Here is a 26,501-nt window from a genome sequence, read left to right as displayed (position 1 = left end):
TAATCCTTTAAGGAAGAAACCAGCAAGCAGAAGTTCTTTCTTTACTGTATATTATCAAGCTACAAACTATTTTAAATTCCACTGTTGTCACTGACATTGAGGAAGTATGCAAACTATTAGAACTTCAGTGCATGAAAGAACAGAGAACAGAAACCATCATTTTCTGAATATTTCAAATACTATGCAAGAGAGAGAGAGTTCACCCGCATTATTTCACAGCATTAGTCAGAATCACAGTTAGAATTAAAGTAAAAAGAACACTGCGACATACCTGTGTGACCATGCTTTGTATATACGTGGTTGGATGCTGCTGCTTTTGTTGAACAGCACTTTCTATTGCTACTTTCGCTACAGTGCTTGGATCCGCTCCAGCTGGCACAGCAACCATAGTTGCACTGCAACCAGCATTGTTGGGGTCACTGATTGTAACAATTCTAACTCCTACTTTATTTGGAATTCCTGGAACAGTTTCCCTGTCATTATCCTCTGCTGGCCTCTTTACAGTTTTGCATTCTGCTGTGCCATTAGTAGACCGAACTTCGGATGACAGGGTAGACTGGGACACTCTAGGTCCTGAGTGTGGAACTGCTATGATTTGATGCCCCTGTATAACAGAGGCTGTAGATTGTGGTGAGACAACTACACTTGGGCGTTGCTGAGGCACATCTGAATTCAAACTTGAAGCTAGAGGTCCATTAGGTAAATCAGTGTTGGTACCACTAAGTTGCTGGGTTAACAGTTTTGCAGCCTCCTGTGTACCGCTTACAACAGGTGAACTACTCAAAGTTAATACAGGCCCATTAGAAATTCTTTCCCCTTGATCACCTTTGGCAGTATCTTGCTGCGTGGCATCCAAATTCCCTTGTTGTTCCACTGAAGATATCTCACCATTTCCTACATGATTGGAAGTTTTGTGATTTGGAATGTTTTTGCTCAAATGAGAACCATCTCCTTTATCAAAATCACAGATTCCATTAACTAGGGGCTTCTTCAAATCACTTTTAATTTCCTGTGTGTCCATTTGTTCAAAGTTCTGCTTTCCAGGAGCTCCATTCTCACCCATTTCTAATGATGGCCCATTACTGACTTGTGAGCACTGATTGGCCTCATTCTGAGTTTTCCCTGAGTTAGAAGGAGGTAGACTGGAGTCACTATACTTTCTCCCATTTAAAAGACTTCCCACCTGCATTTCATTTTCTTTTGCATCCCCATTGCTGGTGTTTGCAGCTCCTCTTCGGCAGGAAGGATTCTCCATAACTTCAATTTTACGTTCATGAATGTGTAAACCTGTTGCTTCCTTTGCTTCTTCCTCCTTTTGGCAAATTATTTTATCACCTTTGAATGGGGGAGCAGCAATACACTGCGATTGTCCAGCTGAAGGTGCTTGAGTAGTTGGAAGTGTTTGCACCTGTAGCCCAACTCCTGTCTGTGCTCCACTCACTGCAATTCCTGCTGGAGCAATGATTTGAGTTGCATTTCCCTGACTCACAGTTGCAGTAGCAAAACTTGTATTTGGCACAACTGTTATCGTAACCTGGTTGCCAGTAGTCCCTTGGAAAATAGTTGCTGGGCTGTTTGAGATCAACTGGCCTGGCAATATCTGTAAATTAGAAATGGGTACAGTTTGTACTGCCCCTTGGGGCTGGATTGCACCTGGGACCAGCTGAACATTTTGCTGTCCAACTAGCAGTTGCTGAGCTGGAGACTGTCCTTGCACTCCAAAACCTGGTGCCTGGTTATTGGCCATCTGATAAACCACCTGAGGGCTAGGAGCTCTTGCATTGTTAGGTGGAGGAATCTGTGGAGCTGGGAGTATAAGCTTCCCCCCTGGAGTGGAGGGGCCTCTTTTTGGAAGAAGCAGTTGTTTTATCAGACTAGACTCACCAGAGTTAGGCTGGCCAACTCCTGTATTAGCTTGTTGTGACTGAACTTGCATTTGCATCGGTTGTTGTACCTGTACCTGCTGCTGTGACGATGCTGGTGAATGCTGCTGCTGCTGCTGCTGCTGCTGCTGCCTCTTTACAGAAAGCATCTGGCTGACAGTAGGAGGGGGTCCTTGTGGCTGAGGAGTGGTAGATGAAGATGACATAACAGTAGGGACTTGATTATTTGTAACCGGACCTGGGGATGGTGAAGAAGATGGAGTAATGCTTGGTTGTCCAGTCAACTGGACAGTTTGACCAGCAGGAATAGAAGCTGGATTAGCAAGCACTATCTGATGAATGGCTGGTGCATACGTTTGACCTTGCTGAGCTGGCTGGCTTACGATCACTACACTTTGCTGTGACGGTGGTGGAGGCTGCTGCTGTGGCTGCATGGGCTGCTGTACCACAGCAGGTGGGACTTGCTGAGATGGCAGAGGCTTTGGTGCAATGTTCTGAAACCCTACCCTAGATGTTGGTGGGTTTTGGACACCTGCGATTGTAACCACCTGCCCGGCTGCTACTTGGAAATTCTGAACTGTGGTGGCAGAAACAATGTTAGACGCAGAGGTTGTGACATACTGCTGTGGTGCTATGATGACTGTATCTTGTTGCTGGTTACCAGCAGAAGACTGCTGAGAAGATGTCTGCCCAGGTTGTGATGATGTGATTAGCTGTTGACCCTGTGAAACTGCTGAACTACATGCTGGTATGTTTTGTACTCTGCCAAATATATGACCCTGAGGTACAGCTTGCTGAATTACCGTAACAGGAGTGCCTGAAGGTATCTGTCCTGGTACCACTGCATGCAGTGGAGACTGTTGTTGAATTACAGGTTGGTGGTGAAGCAACGTCTGAGAACTAACAACAGTTACAGACGGCTGTTGTCCTGTAGTGCTGTAATTTTGATTAGAAGCTTGTGGTGCTCCTCCTACAGCGATAGTAACAGGAACTGCAGACTGGGGAACAGAGCTTTGTATTACTGTGGCCTTCACTACTTCACAGGATATTGGACCTTTATTCTGTATAACAGTCATTGGAGCATTCTGTTGCTGCTGTGTATGAATAGAAGTATTTTGTGGAATTCTAGAAACAGTCTGTGCCACAGTGTGAACACCTTGAATTGGAAAAGACATCTGTGTTGCTGTCAAAGTTGAAGACTGGTTAATAGGGGTCCTCTGATAGGGATTTCCTACGCTTGGTAGCCCATGAGGGATTCCTGTTGAAATAAACAGAGTAGAAGTTCGGAAGCAAAAATTATTTCAAAACACATTAACATAACAAATCTTTCAAAATCCAAGGCTTGAATTTGTAAGTCTGTATGAAGGAGTTTCTCTTCTCAGCCATAACTGCCTCTGAATTAATGGTGCAGCAACAAGGGCTTGACTGCTGAGAAGTTTACGGTTTACACATCAAATACTAAGATGGGATACACGTGAAATGTAAGCATATACTACAACATTACTCCTAACATTGTTAAATAAAATCAATTAAAACACATGGCCCTGACTTCCAACACTTCAAAGTATTTTCAAAAGCTTTTGTCTTTTATCATTATTTCAGAATCAGTGCAAAATACTTGATGATATTTAATTAATTTAAAAACCTGCTGGCGAAGGAGACGAAGACACGTCAGGAAGAGAATCAACCCGGACAACTGGGGTAGAGGAAGTTGGTTGCTGCTGATAGTACATCTGAATGGGAAGTGGTATAGCTCTTCTTTTCACTCCTACCACATGTATATGTGCTTGACCATTGTTACTTGGATCTTCTACTCTCTTCACTGTATGATTTGGAAAGACAGTTCTGCCAAACATAACACAAATACATGTTAATAAACACAATAACACAACCCTCTTACAATGCTTTTGTTTCAAATAACTACTCTTGTGTGCAGATTAACTGCCTACATCTTTGTAATACAGAAGGATTTCCCAATTGCACCTGAGTATTCATCATTGAGTATTAGCAAGTCTACCAGCTGGTTGGCCAGCACCTCACACAAGCCAAGGGAAAAAAACAATATCCAGAAACTACTTTGGAAAGAATTAAAAAGACTATGAGCAGAGAAGGAACCCTACCAAAGATCCTGAAATAGAATTAAATAAAAGCAAACAAACTCTATAAATATTTGTTTCAATTAAAATTCTAAAACTGGGTATCTTTCAAACTGAACTCGGTAGACCGCTTCTTAAAGAAATCTAAAGCTACAATTTAGTATTAAGCACATACAATTGCTTCTTTATTGTTGCACGGATTTTTGTCTTACCGCAGACATTTATAAAATCCAGTTGATGTTAGGATTCCACCTCGAGCTAATTTACTACAGGTAGAGAGGTATTCGGAGTACATTTCTGCTCGAGAGACTGAGCAATCAAGATTCACCTCAAAATGCGCATTCAACCTGAGGAGGAAAAAATAAACTATGAAGCAAAATACACAGAGGATACTTTTCAAAGGGTTGTTAAAACACTTCTGTCTCTATCATAGAGACTTCTGAGACCTTGCCATAACATGGAAAAATGCATTTTAGTATACTGTCTTGTCAAACGTTTGTTCCGTACTTTCACCTTCTCACTGCTTATGAGTCAACACACTAATGCATGCAGTTAGTTTTACATGCAACATCTTTCTTACATATGCAAATAGTCTCTACACATGCCTTTTTTATTGTATATTCAGAAACACACCCCCACCCCCCACAAAAAAATGCATTGTTCAGTGATATCTTGCTACAGCTCTGTTCCTATTCCCTAATGGTTCTGTGTTAGCGAAAGATGGACTGAATGGTAGCTAATCCTTCAACAGGAATTTCAGTCAGAGGTGAACATCTGTATGCCTAGTGTTCAATTTCCAGGAAAAGCAAGTATTTGTATCTTCTACAGACTCTCCGCAAGCACAGAGACCATTCAACCCCCAACCAGCAAGCTGTGAAAGAAGGAAACATTTCCTATCAATTTAATTTTCTTTCTTCCAGATCTGTTATTCCAATGTAGACACATGGGAACAGTTTATCTTCAGTAGCAAATGGAGGTAAGTAACAACTCTCACAATGTTCAAACACTAGCACCAGAATATAGGCTCAGAGAGAATAAAAATGTTTATTTAATTGTTTTCGTTTACTATATGGTACTAACACTTTGGAAATTACAGTGCATTCTCCTTTGTAGAGTCCTACACTCCCAAGATAACCAGATGGTTCATAAGAGAAAAAGCAGATGATTACATTCTTTAAACTGTGTTCTCTCACAGCCAGTAAAGACTGAGTAAAATGCCTGTTCTGCAACTGAGTTACAATTTTATTCTTACAGAAATTGCAATCACACTCTGTAACACAAAGGCTAGGAATTAAATTTGGCATATCAGAAAAATGACTGTCCAGTTGGGTATGTCCTATTAGGCTGACACACTACCACTGGTATCAAAAAACTGAAGATATTCAGGACTTGTGACGATGAAATGGGATCTGCGATTAACGTTTCACTGTCACACACACTTACCTTACAAGGACTCCTACTCAGGCTAAGCTGGCTAATAATATACCCAGGAAGGTGACTGTAAATACCTTGTCTTTCTGCTGCTTCCAAGAGATAATACCTTTTCTAAATTCTAATGCTATGATTTACTCATTTTCCCATTTCTCTCAACAGGAAGCAATGATTAAAACAAACCATGAAAATTCACATGGATGTAAAACACTCCACATTAGCATTGATGAAAATGTTTGGAAGAGGCTACTCCTCTGCTTTCAATTTGCCTTTTGTTTGTTTGTTTTGGCAGCACAGCTAGTATTTAAGGAGAATTTTCAGGACTAGATGTTAATTTTTATTTTTCACTAGCTCCTATCTACCTAAGACTAACCAGAAGACAAAATAATAGTGCAAAATAATAGTATTCAACACTAACAGCTGCAGTAGCACACAGAATCAGAAACAAAGCAGACATTCCAAATCTTCCTGATACAATGCTCTATGGCTTGCTTCAGTATTTTCTGTCACACAGTTGCAGCATGGTACCTCCATTTTAACAGACAAAAATTCTATTTTACATTTTATACAGAGTGCAAATTTCACCTTGCCTACAACTTTACTACTAACAGCTAGATGTCCAGTCCTCTCTATAGTCAGTAGAGAGAAGGTGGCACCAGAAGGTAATTCATGATCTCATCAGAAACTAGGCAGGTGAAGGCAATTCATTTTACTATTGGGGGAATCTCTGCATTAAAAAATGCCCCAGAAAACTATCTGTGGCTAGAGATCAACTTGCAGATCACTAAACTGAGCTGTAGTGATTACAACTCCAGGTATCCCTTTTTGAATGTCTAAATGTGAAATGTGTCTTTCATCAGTGCACATTAGTAATAATTTGCAGTGTGCAAACAGAAGCATGGGAATACTAGTTGACCAACAGGAATCTGCAACAATTCCCTCATAAAACCAAAGCTTTGCTGCATGTAAAACTAAAGCACTAGGCTCTGACAAATTCTACCCACTTTAAGACCCTCAGTCTGATCTGTAAGAGAAAAGATGAACATACAAGCTGTGAAGCAGCAGGGGTAGAAGTGTCTATCATGAACTGATTATTACAAATATTGAGAAGCTGAGCAGATCTACATAAAGTCAAATAGCTCAGAAAGATCCTCAGTCTACATGTGAATCACAGGCAGGAGAGTCTCTAAATATATGACAACAACAGCATTAGCTGAAAGCAAAAGAATTTATGGACCTCCCTTAACCTGCTAAAAGCCCACAGTGACCACGAGAGTTTTGCACAGCCTAGTTTCAAAATTTGATAACAACTTTTATACTGGTACAGTAATACAGGAACACACTACCAGATGAAAACACTCATGAAACAGGTAACGCTGCTTGACAACTTAAAAAAATGAAGTCAAGATCAGAGTTAAAAATCAAATTAAATTCTAGTCTAAGAGAAAGCAACTAATTTCAAGTATCAACTGTCAACGAGTGAATGATCTGGTTGTTTTCCTCCATACTTATTCAAAGCAGTGACAGAACTGTTTTACTTTATACTTTTCAGAAAAATGAGTTTAACAGTAAATAGAAGCAAGATAGAAAATTCTGTGACATACAAATACGGGCATTTTTCTTGAATTTTTCTTCTTCATTAAAGTATTTGAACAGAACCATACACTTACCACTGACATGCAAATTTCTCACTGTCTATCTCTACTATTCCTGGTGGTGGAGCAACATGTGGTGCTGTCCTAGAGGCTGTGGAGAACGAGGGGAAGAAAAGAAAGAAAAACAGAAGTAACTTGCTGAAACAATTTTTGCTCTTCTGAGTGAAGCACTTCATGCCTTTCACTGGTACAGTTTCTCTTCTGTTTGTAAGCAAGGATGGATCCAGCTAAGGCAAGTCACAAAAGTGCACTAGGCAGACTACAGATCTGCACCACAATTCACCCTAGTGAAGGAGGGCATGCCAAGGCCAGAGCCACCGCTGAAGTGCAATCATATGGAAGCACTTAGTGAACGACTTTGAAGTACTGGGCATAGTTTTAGATTGGTGCAATACTTCACCAGAACAGGCACAAATACACAGCCACTATTTTTCCAATTCCTAGGGAGAAGTAAATTCAATGTAATGAATTTGGTTGCCCAGAAAAGCTGTGGCTGCCCATTCATGGAAGTGTTCCAAGGCCAGGCTGGACAGGGCTTTGAGCAGCATGGTCTAGTGGAAGGTGTCCCTGCGGATGGCAGGGGCTTGGAACTAGATGATCTTAAGGTCCTTTCCAACCCTAACTATTCTATGATTCTATGACTTCTGATTCTCTGCAAATTGGGAGAAAAATCTAGAATGGATGCTTTCTTCCTTTCCACTGAACAAGTTCAAAAGAATGCATATAACTTCCAGTAAAAAAGGCCCTGAAAATTATAGAGATTCTTCCAAAGCTTGTTTCACAACAGTTTTGGCTAACATAGCTTTATATTTGCTTTGTGCACAAGTCTGAAAAAGATACCATATGTTATGCATAATGCTATACTCAAATTAATCAGAAACCTACAGAAGACAAAAATCATATATGCCATATAGCAAATTTGGTAGAAGAGTTATGTCCTCTTCCAATAATACTAACCTGGGACACCTGCAGCATGGGCCTGTGAAGAACCATGATCCATTACTTGTGGTCTGACATCAAGTACTCCTGGCTGGCTAATGCACTGATGTTCAATGAGTTTTACAGCAGTAAGCGCATCGGATCCAAACATCTGGATGTCCATAGAAACCAGACATACTAATGTATCTAAAGCATTAAATGTAAAACCAACAATGACATTAGGACAAGACAAATGAATGCTGCTGGGACATATTGATTTGTTTTAAAATTGCCATGTGCTGAAAGAAAACAAGCCTCTGCATACTTCTGTAAAGCTATTTTTTTAACCACATTTCATGGCATAAAAAATAGAAGACAAAAAGTTTTAGCTACCCTCCTTATAAGAATCATCAATTTCTTGAGGATACAAAGAATAAATTTTAGTGAAACTTCTTATTCTAATATCCATCCCGAAGCTGCACACACACATACGACCAAGCCACATTTTTAACTATTGAACATGATATATTAAGTCTTTTTTTTCCTACGTAAGAAAGAGTAATAGATTTTGCTTCTCCCTTACCTATGCTCTTCTCCACTTTAGCAATCTTCGAGCAGGCCACTTCTCCCATTTCTGTGAGCATGTATAGCACCTCAAGTGCTGAGATTACAAGCAGCACATCTGGTAGTGTGAGATGACATATGATCTCTTTATAGGACTCTTGATCCACATATTCACAAATTAAGACACCATTATCTTCAGCCTTACAAAGATTTGCCAGGATTTCCATGCCTGAAGAACAAATGCAGAACAGTTTGAAACAGCAATAATTACAATCCTAATACAACAAGAACAGCTAGAGATCTTACCTCTCATTTTTAAAAATCTATCCCTTGACATGAGGCATTTTGTAACAGTGTGGAACATTAGATGAGTAGTTTTGAAATCAACAGGATCCAAAAGAAGCTGATGAGAAAGGAAAGAAATAATTAACAGCATTATCCATACAGTGATAATGGTTCAAATTCTTAAATCCACATATCAAAATGTAAGACTCAGAAGCATTTAAATGCAGCACATATGATACTTGTGTTGACAAAAACAGAACCTGTGAGCTTTTCATTGCAGCTAGCATTTTGAGCCCCCTCCTCCTTTTCTGCTTCTTTTGAGCCTCCTCTGCTTCTTTTCTGCTGCTCTGAAGCAGCAGTCTAATTTACACTTTCCAGAGCTCAGAATAAGGAAAATAATTTTATTCCCAGGCAGTCAACAGCACACACAAAAACATTTCAGTATCCAACACAGAACAGAACCTGAATTAATAAGCACAAACATTCCTTCCCAAATGTTATCACAAACATTCATCTTATTTCTATGTACTTCTGCTTCTCAATCACAAGCTCTCAAACATTATAATATGTAATAGTCCCTCTTATTCAAGACAGACTGAATGTATGGCAAATGAAAACACCTTTTTTTCAATATTCAGCAGTAGACCAATAGTTCAAGTCTCATTCTCTGAAAATACCTTTTTTACTTATCTGTTATATTTTAAAATAAGACATACCTGAACATATTTACCTATAAAATCTATATAATTTTATCTGCACAATGATATGACATACTGAAATAATGTATTTCACTACATTCAAATCTCTTTGAAAAGGATGCCTCCTATGATTCAGGCTGTATACCCAGTGGCTTATGACTAGCTTACTGGTGCCCACTACAGGTGGCATACAGCCCTCTACTACCTCCTTTCTCAATTGTACTAGTTTGAAGTTATGACTAAGAGTTATCATTATAAAATAAAGACACTAGTGTACAGTCTGCAGAATTTGACTAACTTCCTTTCTTCTTTCTGGGAAACTACAATGAAAATGACACACTATCAATATCTTCTACCTCCCTATACAATCAGTCTTCTTCGTGTGATTCTATTTTAACAAAGTGACATACACATTTTGCAATTTTTTTTTGCTCTGAGCACTTGTTTGAAAATTGCTATTTACAAATTCAGAGAATAGAAAAAAATAATTTAATTAACACTAACATAAGGCTTTTATCAAATTATATTTCAATTGTTCTGTTTTGAAGTACATTACCTCTGCTGCAATATTTCCCAGAGTGTCAAGTCCCAACTGCCGTAGAGAAATAAAGTGACTGTGAGCAGAGAGTAGCAGGAACCGAAGACAAGTACGATTAGCTGCCAAAAGTTTAACATTTCCCTCTTCAAAAGAAAGATTACGTAAAATCACTGCGATCTGAAGTACCCGCTGCCCTTCAATATCATTAATGCCCAATTTGCGAGGTGGATGAAACAAGGATTCCCAAATCCATTCTTCTGATGGAATATCTACAAAGTAAATAAATAACTTTTAGTCCTTCTTTTCCTATATTTACCAACAGTATGTATTAAGATTACTTAAGATGTCTCACCTTGAGATTTGCTTCTGTCAGAAATTAGATCACGAACTTCTATATCTTCAACAATATCCTTCCAAAACTGAAGAAAGAATTAGAAATACACTTAATTTCTAGGAAATTGTGTTTTTTTTTTAAATATTGATTTCTATTATGTTAAAAGAGTGAAAAATATGAAAAGTATTGTTCTTTTAAAATTTCCCAGTGTCTTGATTCACCTAATAATAACAGCATTTTTCACTCATAGGATGATATGTGAGATGTTCAGTAGTTTACGTTAAGAAACTCTTCCCCCTTCAAGCACCAGAAGTACGTATTCATGATCAACCAATGCTGCCACACAAGTACTTTGCTGAAGCCCATATTGAAACTCTATGGATACTTTTTCACACTTAGAAATACAGCAATTTTAAGTGGGGAAAAAAGTACAGTTTATCCTCCTTGACCTCCTATTAACAATGAACTCCTACAGCAGAAGATAGTGACTCCTCTCAGTTTCAGCAGATCTTAAGACTCCTACTAGAAGTACAACATATTTCTATCTGGAGAGACCTTTTAAAGCTTCTGCTATGTTTTCCACATCATCATAAATCAGAAAAGAGAGAAACAACAACTACCATCACCAAAGACCTTTATATACATATATAAGCAAAACAGTGCTTCAGTAGACTGGAATTCAAATTACTTTACAAATATATGACCTGATCTGTAAATGGCTGTTATGTCGCTAGTCCTCCTGAAATTCAGGAATTAATTGAGGGATTAAGGTTTCCAACCATAATAAAAACACACATTCTGGTGTATATTAATATAAAAAATATAATGATACATACATTCTAATGTACCAGAAATACAAACATTCTTTGACTAATAAAAATTTTTACATTCCTTTGACTCACTAATGAGACAGAGCTCTTCTTTTGGCTATGATCACAGAATAAACCCACAAATCTGGATAAAAAACGAAGGATGGGAAGTATCAGCAGCTGAACAGCAGCAGAAATTTTGCTATGCAAATGTAATTACTAAATTACAGCATTCCTACCAAGCTTGACACTACTATTTTCTTGAAAAATACAATACTACAGATTTTCTAAATTGGAAGGAAAAGATTTTTATTTTCCACTGCAATGCTGCTAAATGACATCCAAATGCTGTTTAGTAAAGAAGATTACTTGCATGGAAAGGATTATTGCCTCATTTTAGCAAAGACAAGAAAAGCCAGATAAAAATTTAACTTCTTACAGTTTGTGACAAATAGATTTGTCTAATTAATACTGAGGCTATCATCTAGAGCCACAGAAGACCGAGGCTTGAGGGTAAAATCTGCAGAATGTACTTCATTTTGTGCTGCTTTTGCTTTTGGAGAAAGAGACTATTTAAGAAAGAGGTTTCAGACATTATTTTAAAAAGCACACAGAAATACACTGTCTGAAAACATACCAGTCAGTACATACTGTCCTAAGACGTTTCTTTTCAGAAAGAATACTGAACAGAGATACTGAAAGTCTTCAACTTCAATCTGCATCTCTTTGGAAAAGGCTAAAGTCAGCCACAATACAATGCTAAAACTACTTTCACACGTTAAATGTTAAAACAGCATCACCATATTTTGCTAGCTGAATTGTCTAATAATCCACTTTTTGCCACTTAAAACTTCAGTGTATAGTATAGTATAGTCCAAAATGAAACTCTTAAAAACCTCTGGCAATATAAAGTCATAAAGAAGCAAATTTTTCTATCTGGAAAGCAGATCATACTGGACATGTTCTCAAAAAGAGAGGAAATGAGGATTTAAGTTTTTTGCAGATGAAGACACTACAGACACTGCTAAAGCCTCAAATTTCTATGGTTAAAGGGGAAGACAGAGATACAGTGGTGGAAAACTGTACATCTCACTTAAAAAATAATAAATGGATCTACACTAATTGCTTGAACGACTGAGAAAGTCTCCCCTTCCTAAAGAAGCAGTCTGACAAACAGTGCTAGCTGTCAACTCAGATGAGATTATCTTTCTCAGAAGAAATCAGAACATAGTTCCTTTCTGTTAGTTAAAGAGAGAGATATGCCAAGGCAACAAATGAAGTTTAATTAGATATAACTGTTATTTTCAAATTGTTTCATTACACAGTTATACTGTGAGCAGAAGATGCTAACCACTCCAACTACAGAACTTTTGGCTATTACCTAGAGCATACGCACAAGTCCTGTTACTACCTGGTACACACCAGAATGATGTGCGTCCCCCTACAGCCTCGGTTCCTCTGAGCCCTAGAGACCTGTTAAGTCTCTTAAAGCTCTAAGGAAGAGAACCTGCAGGACGGGACAAGAATATGCAGCCAGTGCAACTTCACTATGAACAAGTCAAAAAATATGGGGTTTCTTCCTCTCTTGAGTGTTTATTTCTACATACAGAAGCACTGCAGGGGATAATGCTCACCAAGAACACTGCTCTACCCGAGAAGCGCCCCACAGCCTGTTGCTTGCTCAAAACTGTAGCTTTGAATTCCCAAAGCCAGCATCTGTCATGGGTGTTTCAGCAAACATGAAATGCCAAACCAGGGTTCCTGTGAGCACTCTACAGATTTTAAGTTTTCAAACACACTGGAAAAGCTCCGGTGATATCGCCAAAGAACTCAGAAATATTATTCAAAAGATACTACCACCAAAGAACTCGGAAATATACTACATTCTCCATTCAACAAGCCAGTAACTCAAAACAGCTTATCAGTAAGAAACCCAAGTAACTAAGACAAGCTATTATATATACGGCATTTAATGTATTTATTTAAGAGATGGGCTGGCCTTTGGGTATTGACAAGCATGTTAAAAGAGTCAATGTACAGATGGAAGCCTGGACACATGTGTATCACTCCACTGAACTCCAAAACCCCTTAAAGATTTACCATGGATAGCTGAGTTCTTGGACAAGGAAAGAAAAATGTGTCTCTAATTATTTACAATGTAGAACACCTTTCCATTTGATTCCAGTAAGCTATCTTCAGAAGCCACCATTACATTGAAGAGCTGACTACCTTCTTCAGAAAAGTAGGGAACATAGTAGGGAAAAAACTACCAAGACAAAAAGAATCACACCTTCCTCTGAAAGTTATCCTCTGTGATTCTGGTGAAATATAGATGTCTCTATGTCTCAGACAAATCTTCACACTGGAATCATGCGTTCTGCCAGTAAAACCCACCTAGTGCTTCCAAAGCACTAGGATTACCTACAGTAATCTCCATCTTGTACTTCTGAATAAAGGGGTTGGGACATCTTAAATTCAGAATGAGTCTGCAGAGTATTCTTTTTCTTCACAAGGAAAGAATTGGCCTGAATCACCTTCTTTTTGCCTTTAAGCATTCTGGTTGATTGCTCTCAGCCCACTCAACATTTGTTTCCTTCCTAAGCAGGGCAGATCCCTGAAAAGGATGGGGTTGGGCAGAGATCTGCACGGTGGAAAACAGAATTAAATAACCGCTATATAATGTTTGTGACCTATCTGTTACAAGGGATTCCCATGAGGTGAAACATGACAAAACTTTTGTTTGCCCAAAGGAAAAGCAAAAGTGGAAAAAGACAAGTTTTAAGTCAAGCTTTCTAGATATCCTCTGAAAAAGTTAATTATATCACAGAGGAAAAAAAAACCCTGGCTTAGCATCACAAGCAGTTTTTTATTTCCTACTATAAACTATGGATAGATGCAATCTGATACTACAGGTCAACAGAAAAGAACAAGAACACTTGAGAAAGTGAAGCTCTTATCAACAGTTATTCCTAGATATATATATTTAGATCATGTTAACACACTGCTAATAGGAATGTAAACCTCAAAACTCGGAAGCAAACAAACAATGCTTGACTATGTGATTTTCAGATGCTAAGAGACAATGGACAAAGGTAAAGAACTTGATTCACATGTAAAATCTGATTACTGCCAGTAGCCAAGTTCTTTTGGAAAAAGATGCACAGGATTAGGCAGAACTCACTGGAAATCATATTAAATAAAAACAACAGACATTTGAATCTACAAATCATACCATATAACAATGATCATGCCTATTTAATGTCCAAGAAAAACTTAAGAGCAACTGAAGTCAAGTCAGCTTAACAGAATTCTGTGAGAGACAAGAAAGGTGACATTTGAAAAGCATTTCAGCTATTTAAATGCATAAGGATCTCTCTCTACACACTATCTGAAAAAGATTCAAAGAATAAATGCACAGTAAAGAAAACTATTATTAGGCTTTTACAAAGAAGAAAGAGTTGGACAACAAAATAAGAGCTTCACCAAAAAAAGCATTATGCAAAGCAATAAAGAAAGCACAAAAACTTCAGTAGTATGGATTTTGGAACTCTAGAGCTAGAAGAGGCCTCAAAGTCCAAGAACATGAAATCCAAATGGTTAAATTGAACATACGTGAATGGTGCATGAAGAAATATAATGCAATTATTCATATACTACATCAGTATATGCATCAGTAGGCACCTGCTAGAGATAGAAAAGAAATACCTGGAAAAACAGCCAAGTATCTGATGAGAAGCATGCTATATAAACAAGTCCCTCTTGAAAGACAAAGTATATTCGCAGGTGAACATGAGGAAATTCAATGCAAAATTAAGCAGTTAAAAATGCTTCCAGAACAGATGAGAAAACATCTGAGCAGGATGCCATCAGAGCTTAGGAATGGGGATAACAAAATGAGACACAAGATGACTAGCTAAATGCCAGTTGTTTCAATCCTTAAGTAAGGACATGCAGTCATTCCAACTAACTAGAGATTTAAGCTTATTGACAACACCAGGAAAATTCAAGTGGAGAGAAAACCAATAAATGAACATAGCTATAAGGGCTAACAGCAGGTTCAACTGAAACAATATTCAAATTCTGCCAGTTAATGGAACAGATTCACTGACTAGTAAAGACATTAGATTCAGTTCAGAGGGAAGTCTGTATAAGTGAGAACATATGTAGCATTCCAGATAAGATAATGTAAATCACAAATTATCCAAACTTTTGTTTTTATAATGAAGTGTGTGGGGGGGGGGGGGGGGGGGGGGGGGGAACGATACGTAAAATAAGGTAATTGATTCTGTCAAAATTTAGCATAAAGAAACACATTAGTTTTCATCTTCACCTTCCACTGGAACAGTAGTGATGCTAAGGACACAAATAAATAGGGAAGCTCCTTTGCTTATGAATGTGACACTACCAAACTAGTAGACTGTTCTGAAAAAAAATCACGATACTGCAGAACTAAAGTACAATAATTTTAAGTCAAAACTGGAGAACAGCAGAATATAAAATTGAAGTATCGGTGCTAAAACAGTTGACTATTTATGATAAATTAATTCCACAACTCAAGACTGAATACCAAACAATGAACACTTCTTGCGTAGATATTTAAGGGTGGGAAAAATACTAACAGTGCTGCTGTACCACTACTACTATGCAAAGATAGAGTAGGATGAAGGGGAAAATAACAAGGAAAAAAACACCAACATATGGCCATTTTCCTTTATTAAAACTAATTAAAAATATTAATAATATTAAGAGACTAAAAATTACATCAAGCTTATTTTAAGCAAAGATTAAAAACTTCCACAGAACTTTTTAGTATAAGTACATCATTCTAAAATTACCCCCAATGTCTGAATAAAGACATTGAAATACAGAAACTAAATGGCTCTATTAAATCCAAAGTTCCAAGTTTATGTTTATATATTTCAATAGCAGGAGGAACAGCTTGGGAAAAAGTTAGTAAGAGTAGCTATACAGACAAAATGTCAAATATTCTGAACATGTCTCCTATGTCACTTGTATTTGTTTCGCTGCATTTGAGAAGCTATTTTCAGCTAAGAAACACTAGGAGTTCATATTTTTCTTTTTTTTTCTGCATAAATCTGACTTACCAACTCTGAAACTGACACTCAATTGCCAAGAATCCAAGGTTATGATTTTTCTATGAAGCCTGAATTTAACCCCAAAAAGTATTTCCAAAACAGCTTCAGGATTCCTACTATTTCTCAGCCACCTCCTCAACCCCAAAATTCCAACGCATAAAAAACCCGCTACGGTTTTTTTGTAACATTTAGAAATTCAACACAATTTCTGTCAATTCAATTCCTATTAGTTTAGAATTCATATGTTTAAGATACTGCTCTCCACACCCTACTTTCTAGGATTCACTAACGTTTGTGTGTTCATGCCATCACTATACTCTAGTCATAATTCTGCATTTTTCCTCTCCCGTTTTCAGCTTTACACAAATTTCTGAACTGCTGCCATTAGAGTGGAGAAACAAACTGGATTGCTAACCTTACAAAAGTCAAGACACAAACAACTGGCAGCAAAATGGAAAAAGACCAAAACAAATGAAGAAGGATTTTTTTAAAAGGATAATGTGAGTATTGAGAGACGCACATTCAATAGTCATTCTATTCATCTTAAAGCTGTAAAAGCAAATTTCAAAAACCAAACAAAAACCACGTACACAATCTCTACCCCACCAACCAAATTCTCCCTCCTGTATCATGAAGCTCCCACACTGCTTCCCGATTTCTGTTTTGCCACAGCTGCAATACAAAGTAAATTATTTCCAGTAGTAGGGGCAAACTAATGCTTGAAGTAAGATGCTCTGAAAAATCTGGATTCTTGGCATTAGAGATATTTTTAGATCTGGTGTTAGTTTTTGACATGCTTTCAGCAGTATTTCACTACAGAGTGGTGCTATACATGTTGTAATGTTTAAAAATAGACCTTGGAAAGCATCCAAGTTTCTTATTAGTAAACCTTATTGCAGTTACAGTGGTTCTACTTAACACTTCCTCAAAAACATCTATCAGAACCATCTGTTCTATCGCAATTACTTAAGTTTATATAATTACTGATCATGTAATAAATTAGAATTCTGTGTAATCTTAAATGTTTACAGATCTAGACACGGCACTTGTTGCTGCTCTAGATCAGAACAGTCTGTGACAGTTGAGGGTGAAGTCAACACAGCAGTGCTAAATGCTTTAAAGAAAAAAAAAAACCAAAACAACAAACCAAAACACAACATACAGTACTTCTGGACATATTTTCAATAGAAAAAGAAAACAAAGATTACAAAGCATTATTTTTTACACTTCAGCACATTTGAATCACATTTTCAAGTTCATATACTAACAAATACGTGACCCTTACCTTTTTGTTTTTAACTTCACCTAGAAAATTTTGGTTATGGAACCTATTTCACTCATATTTCAGCAATACTTATCACTTAGCTAACACTACTATGGTCCAACTTGTCCCAAAATTGAGTATTCAGAAATAGAAGACAAATGGAAGAAATTAATAGCAAATATATCTGTGTAATACTGGAAAGACATTTCAGTACATGAAACAATTAAGAAGTTGAGCAGAAACCTGGCTATGAATTCATAAGGAGCTCGGCAGCTTATCCCTTCACAATTTTACTTAATAAAAAGCATAACAGATCAAAATATATTTTACTCTTTCTCCTATTTTAGCCACACAAATCATCACCTGTAATTCAAGAAAATTGTGTATCAGAAAATATGCTGAAATGTCAAACCCCCTCCAGCTATAATAAACTGCATGCTCTCAATCACCTCAGAGTGCTCACCTACAATAAAGAAGCAGCATTTATACAAAGAAACTTCAGTTATACTTTTACCTCATTTCATTAGTTGTAGATTGTGCCCTCTAGTGGAACAATAAAACAGCTTGTGCAAAAACTGTTTAACTGAAATAAACTTTCAACATTGCTAGCTTCTTCATATTTCTACTAGGCTTCTTATGTAATGGGCCTAATTTTCATAATCCAGAATGTTTCTTCACTGATAAGGGCAGCAAGCCAGCATTATTTTCTCTTGGTGAATATGTTGGCCAGTTCTCCTTTTCCTCACAAGTATTAGCTCTCTTATAAAAAGAAACACGGAACCTCTTCATTCATTCACCTACACCTATTTTTTCTTAGTACATTTATTGCTGCTTATACAAATATTTTATGACAACTGTGATTTAGTCCCCTGTTTAAATCAAAGGAATAAACGTTGAGAGCAATTCTAAGGAGATGTTAGTGTATCTTATCTTTTTCTTTTTACAGAATTTGCTGCCCACCATTTGCAGTTCAAAATTATTTTAATAATTTTTAAATTACCTTAACAAAATCTCTATCAGTTTTCTCCTTCCATTCTTCTCCAAATACAGCAGAAAATGATCCTAAAGCTTTAAGCATAAAAAGCAGAATTCAGTAAAATAATCAGCATTTGTTTTACTTTTTACTAATGCATAAACTAAATAAGATTCAACAACACTATAGACTCTTCCAGTGTTTCCTTTTCATAAAAAAACAAAATCCTGCATAAACCAAATGAAATTTCTATAATAATTTAATTTATTTGTATGTCACGTTTACAGTTTAAATTAAGTTGTCCATAAAGAATGGATTATTGTGAACCGTTTAAAACACACACGGAAAACCTTTTCATAGCTCTTTTCCAGGAGATGAGTGCTCAATTTTCAACCTCACATCAACAACTGGTTTATATGTGCACTGTGTAAGCTGTAAGCAACACTTCAGTTATTAAACAAATTCCCACTAATATTCTCTGAAAAAAGTAACATAGCAGTGAGATTTTGACAGCTCTCGATCAAACATCAATATTTAACCAGGAAACATAGTGGATATTCTTGGGTGTTTGGTGAAGGCACTACTACAAACTTTCTAATCACTGCTCCTTGAAAGCAGCAAAGACTCAGTCAATCTGACTCAAAGATTGAGTCAATCAAAAAAAAAACGGTCTTGCAAACATTCTGTAATGAACTAATGACATGTTTAAGTTACACTCAAAACATTCTGGTTCATAATATTTTATTGTTCTGAGCAAAATGCTACAAGTCTCAATACCAAAACTCCATCAGCTCTGAACTCACAGAATCCAGAGGCTTATCCACTACTCCAAATCCCAGATACTATATACCACCAAATAGGAGGGACTGCCCTAATCACTTGCGATATAACTATCATCTCAAACTTGAAGGAGGAAAAAAACCCAACAACTGTAGATATTTTTTTCTTGTTACCTAGAAACACTACATTAAAAATACTAAGAATGATAAAACCTTTATTATAGATAGGACAAATCTAAACCCCACATTAAATGCAGTTAATCAGCTATCATTTATTTACACACAAAATCATCATGACAGTATTTTCATATGATCTGATTTACGGATTTAATCTCCAAACCCGGCAGATTTACTTCCATTGTTTATAGTATATAAAAGCGTGTAAGTAGTTCAAATTGAAGCTTCATGCTGCAAAAATAAGTAAACACACACACTTCCTTTCTTTCCCCAGTTTGTCCCAATTAGTCCTCCTAATGCTGCTGGGACACTCCCTGGATTTATCCAGAAGAGGTAATTGGGCAAGATTAAAAAAAAAAAACCCAAACAAAACAAAACAGAAAAAAAAAACAAGTTTTCCTCAGGGAATGAAAAGAGCAAGCCCATTAACCTGCTCATTATTACTGCTGGTTTTACCTCAAATGTTTTTCAGTGTAAGAAATACTAATACAGACCAGCTATGAAGAAGCCTGTGCTCAGAGTCCAAGTGGAGAACTTGAGACAACACTGTCTAGCTGGAATCACTAATGTGCAGTACTAAGTTTCACTTTAGCTTTCTTTCAAATGTTTTTCTTCGAGAATTATTGCGACTGGGATAGATGCAGACACTAAATGACAAAAATCTAACCATATCTGAAGGGCATGGGTACAAAACAAACACATGAAAGAGAAGCTGGAGAACACTAATGCGATACTGGGAGAAGGGACAAGCTACACACCATTAGGTAAAAACATTAATGACTAAAAATCCTCACCAAACAGTATACCATGTCTAACACTGATTCTTCCCCAGAATTTTAAAACAGAGTCTCTGGAATACCATACTATGTTTGTGCTTACACATGCAAGTAGCTTTATATTCAAACAGATACGATCATCTGTACAAGCAGACAAACGTACTTCGCTGAAAAAGCTCATTTAAGTGATTTCTTATGGTGGCAGTTTCTGAAATTCAGGGTTTTGTTTTTTTGGGGGGTGGGTTGTTAAATTAAAAACATCAGTACGTAAGTCCAGTAAACAGCTCCTCCTCACTAGCACGAGACAGGAGCTATGGCTGTTATGATTTTAGGATGGTTAACTTATTTCTTTTCCCCTCTCATCGACAGAGAGACAAACAAGCAATTAACAAGGAACAATCTGGCATGAAGGTCACACGGAACAAGTCAGGAGAATTTCTTTTACATACTTGTAATTTTTTTTTTATTTTTATGGAAAAGGCTCTTTTAAAAATCTTTGTAATTCTGAAACTCAGATTTAAATTTGTATCCCTTGAGTTTTTTATTCTGAATTTTGCTCCAGCTGAATGTCCAATGAGTATCAGGGTAAAAAGCCTTGTGGGTCCTTGTTTTCAGACTGCCCCTTTTAATTTTTAAATTTCTGCCTGCTATGAGAATTGTGAAAAGTAAGCATGGCCCTATGAATTCAGAAGAAAGCAGTAATACACTACAGGCAGATGGAAATCCAATGCTGTAAATTTGGGCATCTTGAACAATTCAACTCTATCACTGAAAAGCTACTTGTAACACTTCACTGAACTATTCAACATCACTGTATTAAATTATCTAATGTACAAGGTATTTGTACTGTCTGATAAAAGCTGTGGACAAGGCGAAAAGAAAAACTAGATTTAAGTGTAATACAGTGCAATAAATTATAAACATTTTAATTATTAACAGTTGTGAAAGACGCTACAAGTATTGAACCTCTGATGCAAAAATGTTGTTATATACTTACTGTCATCAAACACCCCAGCGTTTGCAAGCAGTAAAGTGATGATCTTAGGGTCCTTTTCCAGCTGCATAACATGCTTGCTTTCATTTGAAAGAAGAGTACACACATTAATTGCAAAGTCCACTTCATTTGGTAGTCCAGATAACAGTGAAAGCACCAATTTATTATAGTCATTTGGTGAGTTTAAGTCCATAGACAGCCCATAGCTTTGACGAAGGTAATCTAAGAAAAAAAAAAGTAAAACGTTTTCACAGCTAAATTAATTTTCAGAGGATACATTAAGCAATACTATTTATGAATTAGAAGTAACTTTTAAAGGTTTATTAATAAGCTACTGTGGGTTTTTAACAATGTTTTACAGAATTCCTTTTTTTTTTTTTCCATTAGTGTTTGGTCAAAATGGTGAACACATTCCACTTAGCTGTGTGCCTTTTCAGCTGGGTATTAATTCCTCCATCACCTCCAGAATGCAATACTGCTGTATGTTCTCTCAAAGAAAAGCTCTGAAGATGCAAACTTTAATTCAAACTGAATATAATTGCAATACAGTTTGGAGTCACCTTCTATTCAACAAGTTACACATCCACTGCAGAGCCCTGCTTCCGATTTGTTCATTGGTTCAAGATTAATATTTTGGTCTCTAAATTACTGTGGTTTTGATTCTGGCTCCTCACACATGTGCCTTTCTCTGCAGATTTTAAAGCTTAAGTAATTACATGCTCAATTCAGGCATTGGGCTCTGCAGAGAAATGACTGATGTGACAGAAAAACAAAACAACCCTGCGAATTTTCAAGGTATATTTTTTCTAGACAAGTAACTACTCAGCCCTGATAATTAGAAAGAAATATTTGTAAAGAAGAGAAATACTTTATGGATTTTCATATTTATTTTGTTGTGGTTCCAGAGGAAAAGGTCTTTGAGTATATTATATGAATAACCTGAGTGGCCTACAGATTTAATGGCTTCAATGATGTTATAAATTTAGCTACACACTATCTCTGTAGCCTGTCAAAATACATACATACACACACACACACACACATATATATGGAAAAAAATAGCACTTTTTTCCTCAAAAATTTACCTGACACACTGTGTTGCTGGTAGTTATAGGAAGTTGGAATTGCACCAATAGGAAGTTGTGGCTTTGGATTGCCTGGTTGTACCTCATCATCCTCCTCCCCAAAATGATGGACTTTTTCATACTTTTCTAGATAACTGGAATAAAAAAAAAAGGAATAAAAAAAAAACCCTTTTGAATATATATTGTACAACTGAATCCTTCATCCCTCAAGATCTGAACAGTCAAAGGAAAGTAAAAACTGTACAAACACGAAGATTTACTGGAAACAGTCCTTAGAATGGTATAAAACTTAGAACATGGGTCAGACTGACAACTAAGTGATACAGGAAATATAGGTATGTAGAATTAATGGATTTAGATATTAAATTTCTTCACATTTTTCAACAACAATCACTAACTAAACTGCAATCCGTTGAGCCATCTTGTGACTAAGTCCATTTTTCCCAAATCATCTTTTGCTACCCAAGACAACTCCATAGGTGGATGCATCATAAAAATTACTCTGTTCAGGTTACCAATATACATACTGGGGTCAAGTCCAGAACAATACTCATTTCTTTTTTGCCTTACCCAAAGAGAAACACTATACCAAATCCTAGGAACTACACAAAAGGAAGAGAAGTCAGGGATACTGAGGGCAGCAAAATTCAGCATCAGAAGTTCTGAGCCATGGGTGCAGCTAATGACTACTCAACCTCTTAAGAAAAAACAAGCTGATATACTGTACACAGAATGGACTGCAAGTGCAGAAGTGATATATACCAAAAGTAAACAGTCAGCTTAGTAAATTATCTCAATTAATTTAGCATTAAAACTGGTACCTTTCAGAACTCTCCACACTGTAATACATAAAGTCAACGTAAAAGGCCCATTGTTGTAGGCTTAACTTCACACCGATACCCAGTTGCAAAACCCGTCATGAAATTCTGTCAGATCACAAAGCTGCCTAAATTTACAAACTTTCATTGTGCTGGAAACTGACAATATCGAGTCAACTAAATCATAATGCAATACTGCATCATCAGGAAATAATTTAAAACCTCACTCTTCCTCTTTGTATATGCTAAAAATACTTAATATATGAGGAAAAAAGCTTTTGGTATATTTGGTATATTTTCTTTGTTAGTAGACACTCAAGTCATTAAATTATAATTAATCAGAAAGATCTTAATAAAACAGTGTTTTTATTGACCTCTGGGGAATACTTTAGATGCATTGAATTAGTAGTTATTTCATAAAGTGAGGTACCAGTGACATAGCCATACCTTTAAAATGTTAGCATATACATTTTGGTTAAGAAAATAAATAAAATAAAAAGAAAACAAAAACCCCCACAGTATTAATAAGGCATATCACAGTGTACTGTATCATGCAACTATGGTTCATGTCTAAATAGTGTTCAGGATATTCAAAGTACTATATATGTTACTCGCATGTGAACCACTGGTACGCTCCCCTCCTTACTACATAGACTCTTGAGTGACTTAAGAAGTCAGCAAAAATCTTCCCTGCATTATCGTTTGCTTTTAGGGATTTTTAACAGACTAAAAACTACATTTAAATATGATTGGCTTTTATCTTTAAACTCAAAGTCCTTGTTTATACAAATCAGCTTCCAATTTAAAACCTGTAGAAAAGTAAAAACCTATAAAATTGTTTTAACTTTTTAAAACTCACAGCTCAACACTCTCCATCCATGTTTTTAGATCTAAATCCTACTTTCTCTCTTCCACTACACTTGCTTTACTCTTTCATCCCACTTATTTCCTTTACCTTATATCCAAAATTAGAACCAAATACAATCTATAGCTTCTATATGGCAAAAGGTGATTCTCAGCATATTAGCAAAGACATTACTCCAAGGTGGGAAATAAAACAGTACACCTCCCTTCTAAAGATTTTTTTTTTGCTTCGATTAAAACAGTTATTTAGAGAGTCTGGCCTAAGTATTTACATAACTGTTTTATTATTTATTTCCTTCTTGCATTTTATCAAAGAAGCAATACCATGGCTTTCTTCTGCTTTATTATCTGCTTTCAGCTATTCAAGCTTTAGTTTTTAAGGAGAAAACCCACATTTCCTTCCAATATCAATGCATTGTTAAGTACTCCACAAATGAACGTTACATCACTAAATACGGCAATCACACACACAGGAAAAGATTACATGTGATAATATCCATTTCCATATTACCATTTACCTGAGAACTTCTTAAAAACTGTAGGATAACTTACAAAACAAACACACACAAGTGTTTGTTTTTTTTTTAATATATATATGTGTGTGCTCACTACAGAGCATGTTAGAGCTGAATTCCGAACCACGCTCAAGCTCTGCATGGGAGATTAATATTAAATATAGCATGGGATTAAGCAATTTAAAAGTAATAGTGAAGAGAGGAATACACACACTGTGGAACACAACTGATAAAAAGATTTTAAAAAGCATGAAGCTATAGTAGCATAACCAAACATTCAAGTGTACAGTCAAAAAGAATGCCTGATGAATAATGCATCATGCAATTTTATGTGTCCCGTGACTCCATTCTAAAGTGTATCTGTACTGGTTTCTCAAAATAGCTTTGAAGATACTCTAACACAGCTACAAAACCATGGTTTCCTGGAATAAAACACTCATTGACAATTGTGAAAGCTAGAAACCCATGGTTTTAAATCTCCTAGAAAGTATTTTAAGTTATTGAAGGCTCTTTGTTTTGAACTATGTACACCTACATACTTAGCAGCATCTCTTCTCTATTCTCACCATTCTGAACATGAAAATTGTTGTAGTGATTACAAACTGAAAAAAATACCAGTGTCTTATCTACTGTGGCAGGCTAAGTTCCCACCTGCATTCGTTAGTGATTATGATTTTAAGATAAACTCAATAGTGGCTTCTAAAATCCTGAGAAAACACTCAGTCGTGAACTGTTTGCAAGTCAAACAGTATGTAGGATCACAGTATTTCCAATTTACTCTGGTCCAAATTGACCCATGATAACAATTAAAATGGTTTTTGAGTTTTGCTCACTGCAAAAAAGCCTGGTCTTCTATCAGCCACCAGCATTTGCTTGTTGTCTTTCAAACAGTTCAGTAAATCACTGGATCTGTGATCAATGTCATCATGGTTTGAATGAGTTTGTACTGTAATTGAGGTGACCAATGTTGAAAAGATGGTTTCACAAAACTATCAAGTGAAAAGGAAACTTAAAAATCTAGACTTGATCTTTCCTGCACATGCACGAACACATGCTTTGCTTTGTGCTCCTATGAGATCACCAAAAGCTGTTGAAATTGAGGAAAAAACGTGTTGAAGAAAAGATATGACATTCAAAAAGTCCTGAATTGTATTAATCAAATCTGTGAGTAAGTCCAATCAATTTGAATAGAATCTACATAAAAGGGTGTTTATGATCAAGACCTAAAGGAATAGCTCAGAGACAGCTTGACCTTCCTTCCATCTGACCACCCAGTCTCTCGAAGAGTTCATTTCACAAATGAAGAGGATTCTATGCCAGCTTTCCACTGTTTTTTCAAGCTGACTAGGGGTCAGATGAATACTGGAGCTGATGCAGGACAAACAGCAGGTGCACGCAGCTGAGGACAGCAAGAAGATAATGTGCATGTACCATTTCTACACTGCCAGGTGCTACATGCTGTAGCTTGTCTAAAGGGACTTCATGAATGTTGTTACTAGATCTTATTTCCTCATATTTTTGCTGGTCTAAGTCAAAGCTCAAGCTTATCATAAACCACTTTCATTACTGAATATAAGATTTCATAAGAATATTGAATAAGTAAAAATCTCTATATGGAAACATATCTACTACTCAAAATACCATTCGTAAATCTATTACCATCTTTTTTGGTACTTGTCCATTTTACCAAGAACAAATAGCTATTTAAGCATTAAAATAAACATGAACCCTTATATATCATAAAATAATCCATGTTGTTCTATACTTCAGAATACAAATACTGAACCTTATGCTTTTTATTAAAGCCATGAGAGCTGAACAATATGAATATTGTGCTCCTCTGCTAATACCTACTTTATTAAAATGTGTTAGAACAGTTCTGCCAAACACAAAAACTCTGACATTTCAAAATCTGCTTTTCTTCTTCCCCCTCCAAACCCAAACAATTA

The 26,501-nt window shown here is 36.5% G+C and overlaps 1 protein-coding gene across 2 annotated transcripts in view; it reads right to left on the bottom strand.

Moving 5' to 3' along the window:
- The window catches only part of ARID2 (AT-rich interaction domain 2), a 106,514-nt gene that overhangs the window by 22,115 nt on the left and 57,898 nt on the right, over nt 1-26,501 (bottom strand). For both annotated transcript variants that reach the window (XM_062612606.1, XM_062612599.1), the window contains 12 exons: nt 22,356-22,489; nt 21,274-21,492; nt 18,572-18,639; nt 10,421-10,487; nt 10,087-10,337; nt 8,854-8,950; nt 8,567-8,776; nt 8,023-8,190; nt 7,081-7,156; nt 4,192-4,326; nt 3,529-3,728; nt 272-3,141 (listed from right to left, as the gene is read on the bottom strand). In XM_062612606.1, the coding sequence (XP_062468590.1) occupies nt 272-3,141; nt 3,529-3,728; nt 4,192-4,326; nt 7,081-7,156; nt 8,023-8,190; nt 8,567-8,776; nt 8,854-8,950; nt 10,087-10,337; nt 10,421-10,487; nt 18,572-18,639; nt 21,274-21,492; nt 22,356-22,489 (4,495 nt within the window). The remainder of the gene's footprint in view (nt 1-271; nt 3,142-3,528; nt 3,729-4,191; nt 4,327-7,080; nt 7,157-8,022; nt 8,191-8,566; nt 8,777-8,853; nt 8,951-10,086; nt 10,338-10,420; nt 10,488-18,571; nt 18,640-21,273; nt 21,493-22,355; nt 22,490-26,501) is intronic.

This window comes from Pezoporus occidentalis, unplaced genomic scaffold (genome assembly GCF_034315485.1).
Source record: "Pezoporus occidentalis ecotype Australia unplaced genomic scaffold, CSIRO_AGI_Poc_V1 ctg100, whole genome shotgun sequence".
In the NCBI taxonomy this organism is placed as follows: Eukaryota; Metazoa; Chordata; class Aves; order Psittaciformes; family Psittacidae; genus Pezoporus; species Pezoporus occidentalis.
Note: the sequence above shows the minus strand (reverse complement) of the source record. Positions and strands in the feature narration are given on the sequence as shown.